We start from the raw sequence: 19,355 nt of genomic DNA, 5'->3' as shown, positions 1-19,355 counted from the left end.
GGAGAGGCCCAAGGGCCTCCCCGACAGGCCGGTGCACGAGGCGACGTCTTCCCGAGCAACTCAGGACCGTGAAAGCGGTTGGGTTGTGAGAACTTCCTCCGTGGCTCAAAGGTCCCGACAGAAGTTAGCCGGTGGGCTGAGGAGGTCAGTTACGGGACAGGCCTTTCTCCCTGGGGAGACGCGCTTATGGGAAGAGCCCTACTCGCCAGACCCCCTCCGGTGGTCGTGTTGGCACACCCACCGGGGGTCAGCGTGTGCTGCCCTGGGCTTTTGTAAAGAAAACCAGGCGCTTGGATCTGACTCCTGGAAAGCTGGTGAACCAGGGGGTGCTGTCCAGCGGCCTACACGGTGGCATTTGCCGGAGGAACCCCGTTAGGTCAGCGCCCATTTTAAAAATGTTCGGGTTTAGTTACCTCTTGGGTAGGCAGGCACGACTCCAACCCTCCCTGACATCCTGAGCTCGGCTCCTGTTTGCTTGCCTGGTTGTGGACGGCATTTGAGTTTTCCATCCCTGCAGGGGACGCACAGTGGCAGCGGCCGTCTGCCTGGTGCTCTGCCCACACAGGGGGTGCCCTCTACGTGGGTGATGATGTGCATGTGCCCCCTGGATTGGTATGCTGACCCTCCCCCGGAGGGGCTCCCAGGGAGGAGCTGGACAGGGTTAACGGCACAGCCATCAGAAAGCCATCCTGGAAATCCCTCCAGAAGGAATGGAAGCATTCCATTCAGGATCATGGGCAGGGGTCCCTTCATTCATTGGCTTAATGTAAGTGGTTGTTTGGAATTCCCACCAAATTTAAGCATAAAGTTCTCCCAAAATTCTTACTGGAGAGAAATAAACACAGGTAGAATTTCCTAGGTGTGGGGACTCTAGGAACTCTTTCCGTTAGAGGTCTTTACAAAAACCAGCCCATGGAAGGTTAGGATGGAGAGTTATGAGCCAGAGTGGGGGTCCCCAAACTTACACATGTGCACAAACCACCCAAGAGCCGTGTTTACATAGAGATTCTGGTGCACTGGCTCTAGAGTGGGTGGCTGGCCTGCATTTCTCACAAGTTCCCAGGGCTTGCTGAGACCATTGGCCCCAGCCCACACTCTTGAGTAGTGAAGCATTACAGGACATCTCAAGGCCTTGTCCAGTTTTGGATTAATTGGAAAACACACACACATATATATATAAAGTACATGTATTTCTTTCCAATGAGCCAACGAACCATGTGTCAATACAGCAATTAGGTAAGCCAAATGGTCAAATAAGTTGTGTATTTCCTGCGTGACAGTTAAGTAGACGGATCACTCACCCAGGTGACATTTATTGAACACTCACCATTAGTGAGTCCCCGAGCAGTATTGGATGTCAAGTGGAAGCCATCACATGAACGAGTTCGTTCCAGCTACTGTCAGAAGATCCTCAGGACCATTCGAGGGCTCAACTGTGGGACCTACGTGTCTGTAAACCCAGCTTCACCAGCCCCTCTGGTGGTGAAGGGGCCCTGCTGAGCTGTGTCGGGCTCGACTGCTCACAGGCCAGTAGTCACGGTATTGATTTTCAGTGACAGTGACTCAGCCCAGGATCAGAGGCTGCTTTTTTGCAGAGAACACCACCTTCTGGGATTGGGTTGCTTTGAAGCCCATCCAGGAGAGGCTCCAGGACCAACACACAGTAGGCCATCAGAAATGTTGGTGACAATGAAATTGAGGTAGATTTCCTTCTTGAAAGCCACACTGGAACCTGGAAGAAGCCCCTCATTCCCCTCAGAGGGGTCCATTTGGTTTATTTGATAATATACCTCTCTGACCAGCAATGGGCTTCTCGATCCTTTCAGACTTTGTTCCCGGCTGACTCATCTGGCTTCAAATTTCCATCTATCTTCATCTTCCCCTAGTCACCAGATGCTTTTGGCATGACTTTTGATTTCTCTTACCATTCTGATCTGTGGCCGCCAACGGTCTTCTCAATTTAAAATTTCATTTCAACATACCTGCACCTCCCCACACCCCCCTCTGCCTGACCTGTGTCTTTTACCTGGTGACAGACTCTCACTTTCTTTTGGGTCTTTGGCAGCCAGCCCCCTCTCAGTTCTCGGGTCAGGGCCCCCGGAAGTGAGACATAGGGATGGTTCTCAAGGCTCCCAGGGCCGTTGGCCCACCCGGACAGAACCCACGTGCTCTTCTTCACAGCTGTTTTGCATCCCTGCCTCCATCCAGCAGATAAACAAAGAGCACACTGAGCCCAAGAGCATTCAAACACAGACCAGCACAAAATACCAAATGTTCGAGGTTCCTGTGCTTTTCGTTCTGAATCAGCTGCCTTGAATGCAGCATTTACAGATCGGCTAATTAGTGTGGGTTTTGTGGATTGATAGGCATGTTTCCTCCTTGGTGCCCTTCAGGAGTGCGTTGTTTTTTTTTGTTTTTTTTTTTTTTTTTTTCTCTACTGCCAGATAAGGTTGGAGGGAGTCATTAATTTAGTATTTCTCTAAACTTTTCTCCTTTACTGTCATTGAGAGTTCTTCACTAGAAAGCTTTGTAAGGCACTTTAGATGTCAGAATTTAGAAATATCTACCCTTGGGGCTCCTGGGTGGCTCAGTGGGTTCAGCGTCTGACTCTTTGATTTTGGCTGAGGTCCTGATCTCAGGGTCATGAGATGAAGCCCTGTGTCAGACTCCATGCTGGGCATGGAGCCTGCTAGGATTCTTTCTCCCTCTCCCTTTGCCCCTATCTACCTCCCTCTCTAAAAGAAAAAGAAGAAAGAAAGGCCCTTTTCCTTTATGTCAAGCCCCAGCCTTATATCCCAGATCCCAGATACCACCTCCCTGCCTATGCTTGTGATGTCTCAACCTGCCTGCCCAGAAGGCCTCACCCAGTGCCTCTCCCCGACACCGTGAGGGTCCCACTTTTCTCTGGCCTCCCACAATCTGCAGGCAGAGTCTGCTTCCTTTTGTGCTGCTACAGAACTTCGTCCATGTGTCCGTTCATCACATGTCATGTGACTAGACCATGAGGGAAGGTGCCTTGTCTTATTCCCCTTGGTGGCCTCAGGGGTGTAATAGGCACTCTTAAAAGGATTGCCACAGGATGAACAAATTGGAATTCATCATTGGACACGTGGACATATAGGTGGCCAGCTGTACAAATACAGCATTCTAACAGATTATTTAAAAATATTTTATACATATGAGGCGAGGAAGGACATAGATTCCTGCCTGAGGCAGGGGTCATGGAAGATGTCAGCCCATGGGATTGGCACAGCTGCGGGTGGGAGAGGCCCTGGGAAGAGGACTTCCAGGGTAGATGCAGCAGCCTGAGCACAGGGGCGATGCGAGAGTCTGCCCTGAGCTCAAGGAGTGATGGCTGAGGTCTGGGGCTCTGTGGGGCAGGGGGCAGGGGACGGGCAGAATAAAGTTAAACTGGAATGTTACACTAGAAGTGAGGGTCTAGGGGTTGGGGGCAGTTTCCAGGGGGTCAGGAAAGTCTTCCTGGGGATGATCATTAGACATTTAACCTGGCTCTGATAGAATGCCACTTTGATGTGTTCCCTAAGACACGTAGGGAAAAGTCACAATGCCACACGCCCCAGAGCTTCACTGGGGTTGTGCCCTCTTTCTACATCTACACCACGCCAAACACAGGTGTTACTTCAAGAGGTATCTTGGGAGTTGTAAGAAATTCCAGGCATAGGGTAAAATACTATTTCTCTCAGGTTTGATAGAAAGTAAAACCTCAATTAACCGAGTCCTTCCAATGACTAGGATTTTATACTCACTGGGCTTTTGGGTGAAAGAGGCAAATCACAAAAAGCACAGGCAAATGTGAGCATTTTTTTTTTTTTTTTTTTTTTTTTTTTGCAGAAGCACGTATGATGTGTCCTAGGTACAATCCCCCCTGAAACCAACCCCTGTCTTTCTGCGGCCCCACTCAAGTTCCAGGGCCATGATCTGTCCCCAAATCAGGGAATCCTGCCTCATATTTGTGGCCAGGTCTTGTCTTCTGCTTGGACTCTAAGTTCTTTGAAGGCAAGGGACTGTATTTTATACCCACTTTTTATTGCACACGTGTAACACAGATCTTTGCACGTCATAGGGTTTTTAATATTTGGCAATGGATTAGAAAATGCTGTCCATATTCATTAATGTCGGGATGCAGTGAGAACATTTTAAGTGACTCTCCTATGTTTCTTGTTCAGTGGGTCTGGTCTGAAGTTCTTTTCTAGCAGTGAGTGACTGGCGGTGTGAACTCAGGCAAGTTACTCTCAACCTAACCTGCAGGGTTGGTATAAGAATCAGCGATTAAATATTTAAAGTGTCTGGCAGCAGCTGTTGTTCTTATTCTGCTTGTCTTGAAAGCAGACATTTCCCTGGCTTGTCGCTTATTATTCCACAGTTGAGAGCTCTCATATTTTCTGGAATTGCATTTCCGTTCAGGAGCTTTAGCTCCCAGTCCCTAAGGTTGGCTTTACTAAGGGGGGCCGGGAAGGCGGAAGGAGCCATTTGACCTGAAAGATGAGTAGATGCTTAAAAAGCAGAAACGGATGGAAAAGACATTCCAGACAGAAAGAAAAGCGTGCACAAAGGCCCAGGGTCATGAGGGAAAGTGACACAGAGGAAGTCGATCACGGCTAGCATGGGAGACGTCCACGATGGGCGGTGAGGAGACCGAGGCTAAGCATTTGAGCAGGAGCAGCATCGTGTGAGACGCTAGACCTGGGCTACCAGTGACCTAGATTTGTTTGTCGACAATTCTTTATTCTTCTTTAGTTTCCTGTAAGTTGCAGTGAGTCTCTGAACCAAAACTATAATTAGGCTGATGAACTTTGAACCAGGTAAACAGGGTAGGGATAGGGCACTGTCCCAGCACGTGGCTTCTTAGCAAGAGAAGCACCACTCAGCCAGGTTGGACTCGGCTGATGGGACCAGCCAGCACTGCCCGCCTGCAGGCCCTCTGCCCATCTGCTGGGTGCCGGAGTAGTGGTCGATGCTGACTTGTCCCGGGCTTCTTCATGACTTTTGTTTTAAGATTTTATTTATTTATTTATTTATTTATTTATTTATTTATTTATTTGAGAGAAAAAGAGAAAGAGAGCAGGAGCAGTGGGAGAGGCAGAGACAGAGGGAGAAGCTGACTCCCTGCTGAGCAGGGAGCCTGACTCAGGGCTCAATCCCAGGACCCCAGGATCACAACCTGATCCGAAGGCAGATGCTTCACCAATGGAGCCACTGGGCACCCCTTTTTTCCCAACTTCTCATCGTAGGTTGAATCTGTAATACATCAAGTGTAGCAAACCAGGGCCGATCATTATTTGCGTCCTCTTCACAGCCTATGCCTGGCCAGATGTTTTTGAACACTCCTGAAATGTGTGAGCAAGGGTTCGGCAAATATGACAGGCATCCCTTGTCCTGCTTTTGATATTGTTCTCTGTTTGCAGACAAGCCTGGAAATTCGGGGAGGTGGTGAGGGGAGTCGTACCCCCATGTCCTGCTCTCACACGTGCACCCAAGGGAACACCAGGGTCCGGCTTGTCAGGGCGTTCCACCTGTCATGTTAGAGGCACCTGACAGCAGCTGCAAGGCTGTGCTTTCGCTCCCCTGCCCGTGTCTTCCAGCCCCTTCTGTCTCCTGCTGTTCCTCCTGCTTCACATCCAGGTGCTTTTCCCATCCTTCCTGCTCAGCAGTTCTACTATTGTTCTTCCTGTCTGGGTCTCTTAAATTCAGCCCACACCTTTTCAACTCCATATCCTGACTCAAGTGTTTGAAAGCTGTTATTTCATGTTAATTAGAAGTTCTTTTTCCAGCCAAGAAGACTTGCATGGAACTGTTCCCCCAAGTTGAGGTTTAGAGATGAGCTCTGGCATTTGGCGCTTTGGGTACAGTTAAAGGACAATTGGACAATTGGAGCCAGACTGCCACCGCATGCAGGGCCACCTACCCCACCACCTCATGGCCCTCACTGTGAGGGCCAGAAGAGCTCAGTGCACCTCCCAGAGAACGTCATCACGGTCCTGGGCCAGGAGGACCTCCCGTGGCCAAAATTGCCTTGCATCCAGACCCAGGAAGGTCTCTGGCCTCTGAATAGGTCTCCACTATATGCTGAAAGGTGACCCTTTGGCAGCTCGTCCTCCTTTTGTAGCACATTCCCCAGTTGACCCAAGTTTGGTGGGAGATTCTGGTGGGAAAAGATTCCCACCACTTTCTGGACTGGTGAAGACGTCAGCAGGAGTTGGCACCTGACTCCTTCTCTCCCCTCAGGGAACTTCCACTCCTTGAGATGTTTTTGAGCAGAAGTCGAGCCCTGCCCTCACATCTGGCCTCACCCCTTATGCCCGCCTGCTTGTAGACCAGGGACCACATCCCCGTCATCACCTGACCCTTTGCCATCACCCTGGGCGTCTGCAGACCCAGACTGAGGAAGCTGCAGCCCTGAGCCCTCTGAAGGCCACCAGCACCCCCTTAGGCACCCTGTGTTCCATTTGGAGGGAGTGGGTGGTACTAACCCATTCCAGAGCTTGGGGAGTGATTCATTAGGACCACCCTCTTTCTGTCTTCCACTGAGAAAAAAGAGGCTTTCTTCTTCCAGAGTGCCTTAGAATGAGGTCATTACGTCATGCATGGTTGAGGAATCCCCTTATGTGTCTGACTAAATCACTGGAGATACATTCCTCAGTCTTGTGTGGTTTGCAGAGAAAATAGTCAATGAGAAAATGTGGCTCTAAGGCACCTTGGCCTAAGAGAACAGTCCTAGGCACCATGGAAGTGAGGGATTGGTGTTCTTGTATGGAAGGGAGTTAAGTACCACCTACCGAGGGCTGTTACAAAGATGCCTTCGGTATTGTTGGTGAAGGCCATACCCAGGGCTGGTCATGGAGGGTGGGGTCTCTAAGAGACAGCAGCTGTCCCCCCCTTCCTTCTTTGCATTATTATTAACAGCGAACACCAGCTAATGTGATACATAGTAGAGACGTAAACGGGGCATTGTTTGATGAGGTGGGGTTTTTTGCTGGGTTTAGAATTTAGGAAGAATTAAGGAGAGTGGTAGATTCATACAGATTAAAACTGAGGACACAGCATATATGTTCGCAGAGCTAGGAAAGGAACCTGGCCTTTGGCCAGTGAATTATATTGATAGGAGTAAAGGGTCCAGAGGGATGCTTGTCCCAGAACGAGTAGTGGTGGGACAGGAGTGGCCAGTAGATAGGGTGCCCTGAGTATTCAACAAGGAAGCTTGACTTATCGTTACAAACAGTAAGGAATCATTGTAGTTTCTTGAGCTAGGACTGAAGATGATTTTCAGAGATCTTCATAATGCAATTTCTTAGGGCGAACCAATGTGGTAGACAGGAAGACCACCAGGAAGGTGCCAGTACCCTCCACAGGGACAGTACTATTAGCCCAGGGACCAGTGGAGCTAATGTCTCCAGAAAGGGCATAAGTAGAATTTGGGAATGGGATAACCAGGAGGCCAAGAAGGAGACAAGGGTCTAAAGCTTAGCTCACAGAAGTTGTGGACAACAGAGGGTCAAACCACTGGTGATAACAGAAATAGGGAAGAGATAGTTGGTGATTATGGAGTGAGGTGAAGTCCTCGCCCTTAAGTAGCAGGGCTGGGAAGCTCTGAGGAGCAGACTTGACCCAGATGACCCCTTCTTTACGTGCCTTCGGTTCAGGCTTTTCGAGGCCTACAGGACTGGTTCACCTTCCCATGATGAGGATCTTTGTGGAAGGTTATTTGTAGATCCTTTGTATCAACTGAGTCGAGTCTCCTGTGTGATTTTGTAAGTAAATCAAGATTTTCTTTTAGTGAACTTTTGGAATCTTACAAATAGATTTGTTTTGTTTTGTTTTTAAAGAAGTAAGCTCTTAATAAAATCCCTGCGTTCTCGATAAAATGAGCCTTTAACCCAAACACAAATGTTCACATTTGGTCTTCCACTGACAAGGCCATCTATTGAGTTGAGAGTTCCAGAACCCTTGGCCCTGCTGCCACCGCGTCCCTCAGACCAAGCCTCTGCACAACACCCTCTAGAATGAGTACAATAGCTTTCAGGTCTAGGCCAGGCCACTGGGTTGGGCTGTGCTGGAGATGCTCTGGCTTGAGCCATGTTGTTTTCTCCCTTTGTCTTCCCACTGTAGACTCCTGTTTTCCAAAGTAAAGTTGGAGTCGCTCTGCCGGGGCCCAGATGAGGCACTCCTCACCTGTAAGCACATGTTACAAATATGGAAATCCTGCTACAACCTCACCAATCCCAGGTAAGAGGCCAACAGTTGCTGTTTTGCACGGTTTCTGCAGGGTGCCTGCCTGCTGGGTGCCATCTCTGATGGGCATTTAGCAAGCTGGCATTACCCAGCCACCCTGTGCACCCCTGGGTTGTGGTGAGCAGTGCAGGACAGGAGGAGCCTCACATGCTCCATCTGTAAGGGGATCTCCTTCCCACAGGTGACGAAGCCCCCAAGTTGTGGGTTTCTTTTGCTGTGGCTGCCACATGACCCACCAGGCCCAAGGCACAAGTGATCTCCCACCCATTCCTCTCAACCAGCCATTTATGTAACTCCTTGGACAAGTCTTAATCATCTTGCTGGTGATTTATGGATAGACTAGTAATTATGTACCCCAGGTGGGGGTCTGACAGTAGTATTCAAAGGACCTGCAGAGACCACAATCCAGGCCCTGTTAAGGAGAGTGGAAATAGCTATTGGCATGATAAAGTATAATTTTCAAACAGTTAAAATCATGACTCAAATGAATATAAAATAAGCATGTATCTAAGGTTTTACTTACCTCATTAACTAATGAGGAAGCCAGTAAGACATTAAAACTCATCTGGAGAAGAATTGGAGAATAGTTACACTGAAATGCATTTGTAGAGAAATGCAAAAACAATATCCCATAGGACAATGAAAGATATTGTTTGGAGTGGTCTTTTTACAGGGTGGAAACCATTTGCCTACAGATGGAGCTATAAAACAGCCTCAGTCAGTCAGAGTCCACCGAGGGCACCCCCCTGACCCAGGCAGATAACTGGGGGAAAGGCCCACAGGTGGACCCCCCTGAAAGACACCCAGTAACCCCTGGTTCCCATTTTCAAGTCTTGGGCCATTCTTCCTGGCATTTGTTTAAATGACCAAGTGTGTCCTGCCCTTGGGGGATGTCATTTAATGAAAAGGGACCTAATAATATAAGTGCCTTCAAACAACTACTCATACTCTTGGCACATTTCTTCAAGCTCATAGCAAGATGTATGGACAGCCCACACTAGCTCTTAAAAGTCAGGAGCCTAAAAATGTTCAACTCCAGTCAGAGATGTGTACTAACTGAGGGTGTCACTTGCCCCACACTGTCCCCTAGGAGGTGACAGGCAGGTGGCTGTGGTCTGCAGTCCTCGGGCCTGGGGAGAGGAAAGGGGGTGGGATGGGCTTGAGGGCGTTAGGGGAGCAGCAGAGTGCAGGAGAGGTTCCCTGGGGGGATTTGTTTTACAAACGTTTCTGCAGTTAAAAGAAAATATTCAGGGGCCCCTGGGTGGCTCAACAGTTGAGCATCTGCCTTCGGCTCAGGTCCTGGGATCGAGTCCCACATCTGACTCTCCGTAGGGAGCCTGTTTCTCCCTCTGCCTGTGTCTCTGCCTCTCTCTCTCTCTGTGTCTCTCATGAATAAATAAATAAAATCTTAAAAAAAAAAAAAAAATATATATATATATATATATATATATATATATATTCAAAATCAGCCTCTTCCCCTTGAGAGGATGGGTCCTGGTGAACTGACATTAGACAGAGTCGTGACCACAGACAGGTCTTGTGGGCAGTGAAGCCAGAGAGCAGCCAGCCTGCAGGCTGTCACCCCTCCCCACCCCAACCAGCAGGCAGCCCCACGACCCCAGCAAAGCCAGAGTCACAAGAATGAGCTGAGAACCCCCTTCGCAGGCGTCACCTGCGGCATGTGACCGCCCCACGCTGCGTCTTCCTCTCGGTAGCAGGATAGTCGTGAAGCCGGCCTCTTCCCTTTGGCAGCTGCATTCTGAAAATAAAGATCATTTTAATTTTTAAACAAATTCTGCTTTCCTAAGTCTGCAAGCAGAAATAGAAAATGCCCATGTTATGTTCCCAAAAAGCCCCCCGCTCCTGGCCCGTCAGAAGCAGCAGGATTTCGGGAAGAGTCTTGGCCACAAGTGCCGCTAACCGGAGACGCTGCCCAGGCTGGTGGCTTCCGCACTGGAGCGTTCCTTCGCCCGTACCCCCCGTTAGAGATGAGAAAATAAACCCATCAGCCTTCATATTGCCAATTTTCCCTCAGTTCTCCACACCTCTCCACCTCCCCTACATTTCCTCCCACTTAGCAACCAAGAATATTGAATGTGAGGAGAAAAAAATAGCAGAATTGGAAAGCTTTTTAAAAATACTTAACCAAATGCCTGGGCTGTGTCCATACTTCCTCCGTTTCCTGAAGGATCTTTCAGGGCCAGAGCAGGGAGGAACCCTGGCTCGGGGCGTGGAGTCTGGATGGGGCACAGGGGTGGGCAGAGGGCCCCCCATGAGCTTGCGGCCTGCTCTGCCAGGATTCCCGAAGCCCTGGGGGAGGGGCGCAGGGGTGGTAATTGAGCAGCCCCCTGATTAAGGAGCTTCTCAATTGTGGGTTTTTTTTTTTAACTTTATTTATTTTCTCTGGGATATAAATAAATGTCTCTCCTATAGGCCTTCCCATTGCACAAATTTAAACCTCCTCCCCCATTGGGTCGGGTAAGACATGACCCTGGAGTAGAAGAAAGAGGGGAGGGCTGCGTCTTGACAAGGGGCAGCATACTTAAAAGTTCTCCACATAAGGGCAGCTCTGGGTCCAACAGCCTCGAGTCTGTGATCGGGTCACACGGGGTTCTAGAAGAGGGTAGAGTTGCATGAACAAGTGCATGAGAAGTGCTTTAAAAAAAAGAAAAGAAAAAGAAAGAAAAACTGGGCAGGGAGCATCGTGGCAGGTGGTTGGTTTCTCCCCAGAAGGCCCACGCGGACTCCCCGTTTGTGAGCGCGCTCCCCTGTGGAGAGGCCTCTGCTGCACCTGCCAGGGCTTCCCACCGGCCCCACCCCCTCCCAGAGAGCAGCCACAGCCGGCCACGTGGAGAAGGGACCGAGCTTTCGTGCTCTCTGCAGCTCGTTCCCTCTTTATTTTTGCCTGAAGGAAAAAAATCCCAGAGTTAGTCGCTGAACTGAGCCTTAGACAACTTGCAAAGAGCGTCCCACCTGCAGTCTGAGAACGCGTCTCTTGCCGTGAGCAGAGCGGTGGGTGGCGTTCTCTGGGGTGTGCATTTGGCAAAGGTGTGTGTCATTTCAGAAGCCTGGATTTGTTTGCTGGGTCTGCACTTTTACTTGCCTTCAGGACAGACATCCGTCTCGGGTTTCGTCTCCGCTCTGTCAGCAGAGGAGCAGGCCCCTTCCTTTCTCGTGCACATTGGCTCAGCGGCCCAGGGCAGTGTGACTTGTGACCAGGGGTCCCCGCGGCCCCCTTGAACTGACTGTCAGTGTTTCAGCTGGGGACTCACTGTGCTGCCCCTTCTCTTCAGTGCCTACAGTGGCCTTGCAAGACCGCTACTCTCCGTTTTATAGAAAACAAGGCTGAATAACTTGCCTAAGTTTTCCCAATTAAATAAGCAGTAGAGCTCTGTCTGACTCCAGCTCAGTCTGTCCTCACGCCCGAGCTCCCTGCACCACGCACGCTGCCTCTCGGAGTTGCCAGCCAACTTCTTTGCCTTTTTATTTATTTTTTTATTGTTAACCACTTCTTTCCCCTCCCCCTCGCCACTGCCACGTGGACCATCTCCATCACAGAGCCACATAATTGGAAGAAAATTGTTTCTTCCTCAGTCCTACGCTTACTCACAAATAGCAGTTCAAGTTTTTTTCTTTTTCTTTTTCTTTTTTTTTTTTTAAGATGCTTTCTTTAACCTCAGTTGGAAGTTGGAAACCCCATCCAATAGTGGTTAACAGTCGCCAGCATTTTGGGGAAGCTTTCTTTTTACAAAATGTGCTCTCATTTCATCTTCGAAGCAGCCCCATAAAACAGGCAGGTGTCCTATTCTTTCACACCCATTTCACTGATGAGAATTGAGGGTCAAGGATACTGGGAGCTTGCTTTGACGCTTGTTAGTTGGCCATCGGAGGCCTGGAAAGGAATAGGCGTCTCCTCCCTACCCCGGCCCCCTCTGGCTTCCCTCATCCCAGGGCTCCTCTTCCATCCAGTATTCTCTGTGTGTCAGATGCTAGTTCAGAAGCTGGTAAGGCACTGGGTTGCAACAAAGACCACCGGGCTCTGACTCCCAGCCCACCACCAGCTTGTTTCTTGTGATTAACAACCTGTGTGTGCTATAGAAGGTAGAAGATTTACAAGAGAAGCTTCTAGTGTCCAGTGTAACTTTAACCACCACTAGCATGTACTCTAAATGCTCAGTCCCACCTGTGTGGAGATCAACAGTACCGTGGATTTGGGACTTCTGCCAGCGTCCCCTCCATCAGCCCTCTACTAGCACCACTGACCAGGAATGGTCCTCCTTCCTCTCCTGCTGCCCCCCTCCAGAGGTGTTTCTTGCAGCCACAGGCCAGGCATAGTAGAGGTGAGGTCACTGGAAGGCAAGGTGGGAGAGGGGCCCATGGCAGGGGCCAAGCAGGGTCCATAGGGAGCAAGGAAGGCTTTGGTGAGAGACACTGGCCGAAGTGAGAGAGGCAAGGAGACCCAAGGGCTGGCCGGGGCCCCCTCTGCCTCTTCCTCCACATCCCAGTAAAGGGATGCTCCTTTGCTCCTGCAAAGGCAAATCTCGAGTGGTTAAGACTCCACGCCCTAGCAGTGTAGAACTAAAAATGGCTTTAAGCAACCAGCAAAATTCTCGATCAGTCACAGCGGGAACCAAAGCATCTCCATTTTGAATCATGAACTGTTGCTTATGTGTGGTTTTCCGAAGGAGCTATGAAGAACCACTAAGGAATGTGACTGCACCCAGTTCCTCAGCTGGTGGAGGGGGAGCAGGTCCCGTGTCATGACCAGTGGGGAAGGTTCGCAAGTTCAGAGTTGGGCTGTAGCTGCCATCTCTAACAGCCAGGGTGGGAGGCCCTTAACTCTGCTTCCTCTCACCTACCGTCACACCAGGAGGCTAGGAACAAGGGGTCTTCAGAAATGAGCCAGCCGCACTGACCTCGGGGGTGTGTGTGTAGGTAGATGTGCTTACAGAGGCCCATGGACTGTACCTAAAGGTTGTAGATTTCTCGGTGCTCTGTCCAAGCTCAGCTCAGTGCTGTATGTGGGAGATGATCCTTATCCTCATCTGACAGGGGAGACACTGAGGCACAGGGACAGTAGAACCAAAGTGACCTCAGTGTTAAGGACAGACAGAGGACAAGGTCCTAGACCCCTGGCTAGCCTCCAGGGCCCAACAGCACTCGGGGCAGCCAACCCCAGGCGATGAGAGCTGATAAGATGGGAAGCCAGGAGGGTCACGGCCAAAGCAAACACTTCTGACCTCATATGCGCTCCATCAGAGCCCAGGCAAAGCCTTTCCTTGCAACACCAGCACTTTAGGGTGTCCTGGAATCCCCAAGGTGATGGGGAAAAAAAAATCTCTGTATTTTGGGGTGCCTGGGTTGCTCAGTGGTTGAGCATCTACCTTCAGCTCAGGGCATGACCCCAGGGTCCTGGGATTGAATCCCCCATCAGGCTCCCTGCAGGGAGCCTGCTTCTCCCTCTGCCTGTGTCTCTGCCTCTCTCTGTGTCTCTCATGAATAGATAAATAAAATCTTTAAAAAAAAAATACAAAATCACTGTATTTTGAGGTGATATCATCTGAAAAGCTCCCGGGTGGGGAGCCATTGCGATATTCAGATCATAACTCTTCGTAATATTTTTCTAATATTTATATTAAAAACACATGAACAGACCAGTGTTAGGAATATTCAGTCACTAATGCAATTAACATTTGCACATACTTTTTTGTGGTCTTCTGCTCAGAGTCAGTTATTTCCCGATTGTGGAAATAATTAATAGAACAGTTTCCAAAAAACAAAACAAAAAAAAAACCCAAAACCGTGTATCCAATGATGTAATAAGTATAGGCTGACACATAGTCTGTACTGAAGCAAGTTTCCGTCTGTTTCCCGTGGATTTCTCTAATGACATCATTGGACGTGGAAATTACAGCCTGCGAACCATATTAAGTTTCATACCAAATCTTGTTTGTACCACTTTTAGCAACAGCTGCATACAGGAAGGAAATTGTGTCCCTTTATTATAGAATTTGAACTTCTTAACAACAACAACAAAAAAAACAACCCATGCCTGGAGCCCCCAGATCAACAAAACAAAACAGATTCAAAGAATAGCGTTTGTAGACTCAAACCTCAAGAGATAGATGTGCTGCTCTTTGGAGCCCCTTGGATGGAACATCGTGATAGAGGGGAAACGAATGTAACTGTTTTTGCTTTACAGGCTGCTTAGAACAAAAGAAAACGAGAATCTGTGGGAGCCAAGGTCCCCTGCCTGTGTCTCACCCCTCTTAGGCCTCGTGTGGTCTTCCCCACATGACCTGCCACACAAAGGGTCCAAGCCTGCTCTCCAGAAGCAGGTGCGGGTAGCCAGTGGCAGTGCTGGCTTGGGGGCAGGCACCCCAACCCTGCTGCGTGTTCTCAAGGCCCAGCCTTCCCCAGCTATGGGTCACTGGGCCAGCTGGATGGCATGTGCATTGGAGGCAGGTTGGGGGGGTGCAGTCCACCCCCAGGTGATCCCACAACTCCTTTCCCCCTCATCCATTAGCTAGAGACTCCAACCAGGCCACAGCTGTGTTTGCCCTTTGAAAAGCAAAGGTCCGGGGGTTCTCAAATCTAGCTATACCTTGGGCCCCCCTGGGGAGCTGGGGAAGATGTTGAGTACCCACCCCCCGAAGTACATGGATCTGATCTGGAGGGGGGTCTAGACATGAGGGTCTTGTAGAAGTGCCCCAGGGGTCTTCCTTGGGCAGGGAGGGCTCAGCTGTCGACCACCGGTTGGTAAGACAATCCGCAGATGACGGGTTGAGGGCCTTGATGAGTTCTGAGACTTCCAAGGCCCATCGGTTCTGCGTCCTGAGGCGCACAGAGAAGCTGGGTTCGGGTTTTTGGTTGCGTGTCTTATAATGACACAAGAGAGGCTCAAATTAGCAAGGGGCCGGGGGTGTGGTTTGAGCATATTTGTGAAGGTGAACAGGGTAAGGGCTCCCCGCCCGGGCGGAGCCAGGGTGCAGGACACCTTTTGGGAACATCCAAAAGGCACCAAAGGTGGGACCACGCCTCGGGTCAGTGGGTGATGGTTGATGCTGTGTCTTTCCCCCGGCCCCCCTTCCCATGACTGATCTCTGCAGCTGTGTTTTGCAGTGATTCTGGACGTGGGAGCAGCCTCTTAGATAGAACCATTGCTGACAGACGACAGCTTAACACAATTACCTTGCCAGACTTCAGCGATCCTGAGACAGGTGAGAATACTAGACCAGAGGGGACAGAGCGGTATCGGTGAGCGCGTGGGGCCTGCTACCCACCCCCGGGGCGAGGGGCGAGGGGCGAACCTGGCCAGGGATGGGGTTCAGAAATGTACCCCCCACAAAGAGGTTAAACTCAGCGGAGGCGCATTTCCTCCCGTGTCTTTGCAAGTGTGTTCACAGTGGGCGACGCTGGGGTGCCTGCCCCACACGGTCCTTTGAAATCTTTCTATCCCCCCCACCACACCCCACCCCGCCCTGCTCTCAGAGCCTCAAATTCAGAACTAAAATTAAATTGTTCGCATCCCCATGAAGCTTCCCCTCTGCTTTTCCGTTTCTCCCTCTCTCTCTTAAGTTTCAGATTTTGCTGAAATCAGGTTTCGATTTTTAATCAGTTGAACATAGGAACACCCCCCCATGTGCCCTCCCCCCACACAAAGGCCCTCTAGGGACATAGGTGCGGCTGAGCCTCTGAGTGTCCCATCCCGACGGGAAGGCCTGCATGACTTGCCTCCGAGCAGGTGTGCACGCTTCATCCTTTGGGTTCCCACATTTGCCTAAGTACAGAGGAGCACAGATGCCTCTGTGACTCCCAAGCCCCAGACGAGTGCTTCTAGTAGTTACGCTGGCTATTCGGTGGCGATTTGGAGGATGTTAAGACGTTCCCTCCACTTAGAGCCTCAGAGGGGATTCCAGAGCATCATTTGAAAGCTGGTTCTGTTGCTTCTGCACCTTCCCCTGCCCCCCCCCCCCGCCACCCCACAGAGGGCCTGTGTAAGCCTTCGTCCCCATCGGGTATGCCTTGCCCACTGGCTTCCTGAAAGGAGCCTCCAGGTCCTTCTCCTGACCTCATGGCAGGCCCCAGCCCTGACGGAGCCCTTCTAGAGAGAGCTGCGGGGCAGCCCTGACGTGTGCACAGCCATCTCCCAAAAAGTCCTGCTTCTGGTGGGACAGGAGAGATGTCACCCTGTAACAGCCAGATGTGCTGCCTGCCCTGGCCCATGCTCACAGCTGCCTGCAGACTGTACTCCTCTACTAGGCTCCCTTTTACCAAATGTAAAGTCAGCTTGAGAAGTGTGATCCCGGGGCCCCCAGGCTCCCAGGTCAGAGGAGTGTGGGGTGTCGGGTGCAGCAGAAATTGCAGATCGGTGGAGTGGCCTGACCCCCCCCTCCCCAATTGACCAGCAGTACTTAGGGAGGTGCCTGTGACTTTGAACAGCACAGCAGCTCTCCTAGAGACACTGTGGAACCCCCTCATTGTCAGAAAGGGAGGATCAGACTGTGGAAACTCACCACTGCGGGGTGAGGCTGGGACACGGCGGCAGAAGGGGAGGCTCTGGGCTGATCCAGAACAGCTGCTGTGGCTGCCCAAGACAACCCTTCTCCCTGCCCTGCCCCCTCCTCAGGATCCTGTGAGGACAGCCCTTCTAAATTCAGACCCCCTTTCCTTCCAGCTGGGCCCAGACCCTAATTTCCCCAGCAGTCCCAAGGCTTGAATGCCACATTGCAGGGAATACAGATTGTGGCAGCACAGGAGCGAGGTACTTATTACGAGTTCTCCCCTTTGGCCCTTGTCTGCCCAGCCAGGTTAGACCTTCTCAGAGGCTGTAGTATCCAGGCGAGGGCATATGTGGCATAGTCAGGACATTGCTGCTCCCTTCTCCCGAGTGGGCTTTGGTGCATCTACCCAGCCACTCGCTCCAGGGGCCCAGGTGTCGGAGTTGGGATTGCTGCACCGGTGCCCTTGAACGATAGGAGGATGGCATGGCCTCCCAGGCCTGGCCACTGGCCGTTTTATTGTTGTGGTTGCACTATTCCCATAAGTCTTGTAGGGATTCTTTCCACTGGCCCTGCCCTCAGGCCTGACCAGGTCCACTGTAGCTAACAGAATTGGTTTCATTAAGTGGATGCGGCAAATTGAAAAGCCCCCACACACACATACACACCAATAGGTCCCAGCCATGGAAAAAGAGGAATCAGATAGAGTGACAGTCTTAGCGTTAAAGCTATGAATCATTGTCTTTTCTTAGGGATAAGTTGGTAGTTCCTTAAATAGAGGATGAAAAAAAAATTTTTTTTTCTTCCTTTTGCCTTCAAAACAGGATGTGGAGTAAGGAGATTTATCTTTAATCATTGGTAGATATTACCAGACCCTTATCCCAAGCAAAAACCATTCTTTTCGCTTGAAAGTTGGGTCCACTGTGTCTGGGACAATTTTTCACTGTAGCCGCAGGGGTCTCTCCGGCTCTGGGTGTTTCTCCAGCTGTGAGACACGAAAGTGGCAGAAACGGCTTCCCTTCCCAAGTGCCCAGCCTGTGCACCAGACCACAGATCAGCCTAGAAAGCTCAACACCCCATTGTCACGACGCTGGGACCATGACAACATGGTCCCACCCCATCGCCCTCTCCCTAGGAAAACCTTAACTTTCAAGTAAACTATATACATAAGCGCTTCTCGTTTAAAAAAAAAAAAAATTAGGACTAGCCGAGGTCTACACCTTTCCGACTGAAAAACGGTCTCCTCTAGGATTGTCCCGGATATTGTAGGTTAAAGATGCATTACTTTCAGTGGATCATGCTGCCGAGTCTGTGCCCAGGTAAATCTGAGTTATTTTTATCACATGATGTTGTTGCAGAACAATTAATTAAATAACCAGTGGAAAAAACAACAAATTTGTTTTCTTTCAAAAAGCACTCATATTCTATTGTCCAGTAGAGGAATGATTGTGTATTACATGACCTCATTTTCTTTGCAGCGTATGTGAGTATATTAAAAGCTAGTTTATTTTTTCCTTTGTGTCTCTAAAGCTTTTTATTTTTTTTTTGCCTTTATCCTTTTTTTCTCTTTCACTTTTTTTTTAGTGTCAGCTTCCTCCTCCTCCTCCTCTTCTCTTTCAAGAACCGAATCTCCTCTCCACCTGTTTATGTCTCCTCATCTTCGTTCTCATCCCAAACTTGACACCTTTGTGTGGCCCCCTGCTGCTCATTCATTCAGAGACCCGGGCCCCCGCCAGGAACCCTCTCTGTGTAAACATGGTTTATGGTTTTTTGGGTTATTTTTTTTACCTTTCTCATTAGACCTGCTTCATTTGCCTGATGTTTCATTTTCTGATAATCTTCCTAACTGATAAGCTGGATAGGAAACTCCATCAGATTTATCTGCGGAAAAATCTTGCCAATTTGGAAATCCCAAAGCAGTGTGGGGAGAAGGCGACAGTGGTGCCCTAGTTCCAGGCTCCTCTTTGAAAAGTAAAGGAGACCTGTTTTGAGCAGAATAAATAGAAGCTTTTCTAGACAATTGCTTCTAGTTCTCAGCTACTTGAATGCTTTCCCAGAGTTGTTCTACATGCATAAAAATCTCTTTTAAAAAAGGCAAATTAGAACATTTGGCGAATAATTTATTTCTATATGTTTCTGACTATTTAGAAATTAGTTCAAGAAGCATATAGCAATCAAGGTGCTATCATAAAGAGAATGGCCATAGGCCCTTTAAATTTGTGGTTCTCAAGTTCTACTGTGCACTAAAATCACATGAAGAGCTTTGAAAACTGCAGATCTCCGGAGCCCCACCCCTGGCGTTGATGATTCAGCAAGCCCAAGCTGGAGCCCAGGCATGTGGATCTATAGAATACCCACTTAGGATTCCACGGCCGACGGGTTACGTACTTCATCTTGAGAAATGGTGCTCTAAAGTTGTTTTCCATGTGCAAGGAAGATACTGGGTTTGTGTGAAAACCTAGGGAACTATGCAGAGAAATTGGACATTATTTTCTTCTAATCCTGCTTTTAAATATGGAAATTTGAAAGTCTGTTTTACGGTGTTTGGGGACCTGTGTCCATTTAAACAAAACAAAATACATCCCTATGTTAAAATGAAACACT

The 19,355-nt window shown here is 49.7% G+C and overlaps 1 protein-coding gene across 9 annotated transcripts in view; it reads left to right on the top strand.

Moving 5' to 3' along the window:
* The window catches only part of TTC7B (tetratricopeptide repeat domain 7B), a 250,993-nt gene that overhangs the window by 180,000 nt on the left and 51,638 nt on the right, over positions 1 to 19,355 (top strand). For 7 of the 9 annotated variants that reach the window (XM_049113415.1, XM_025443119.3, XM_035719804.2 and 4 more), the window contains 3 exons: positions 8,128 to 8,244; positions 15,373 to 15,470; positions 18,336 to 18,500. In XM_049113415.1, the coding sequence (XP_048969372.1) occupies positions 8,128 to 8,244; positions 15,373 to 15,470; positions 18,336 to 18,500 (380 nt within the window). The remainder of the gene's footprint in view (positions 1 to 8,127; positions 8,245 to 15,372; positions 15,471 to 18,335; positions 18,501 to 19,355) is intronic. The other 2 variants (XM_025443121.3, XM_025443120.3) reach the window with 1 other exon arrangement.

Source organism: Canis lupus, chromosome 8 (assembly GCF_003254725.2).
Source record: "Canis lupus dingo isolate Sandy chromosome 8, ASM325472v2, whole genome shotgun sequence".
Classification (NCBI taxonomy): domain Eukaryota; kingdom Metazoa; phylum Chordata; class Mammalia; order Carnivora; family Canidae; genus Canis; species Canis lupus.
Note: the sequence above shows the minus strand (reverse complement) of the source record. Positions and strands in the feature narration are given on the sequence as shown.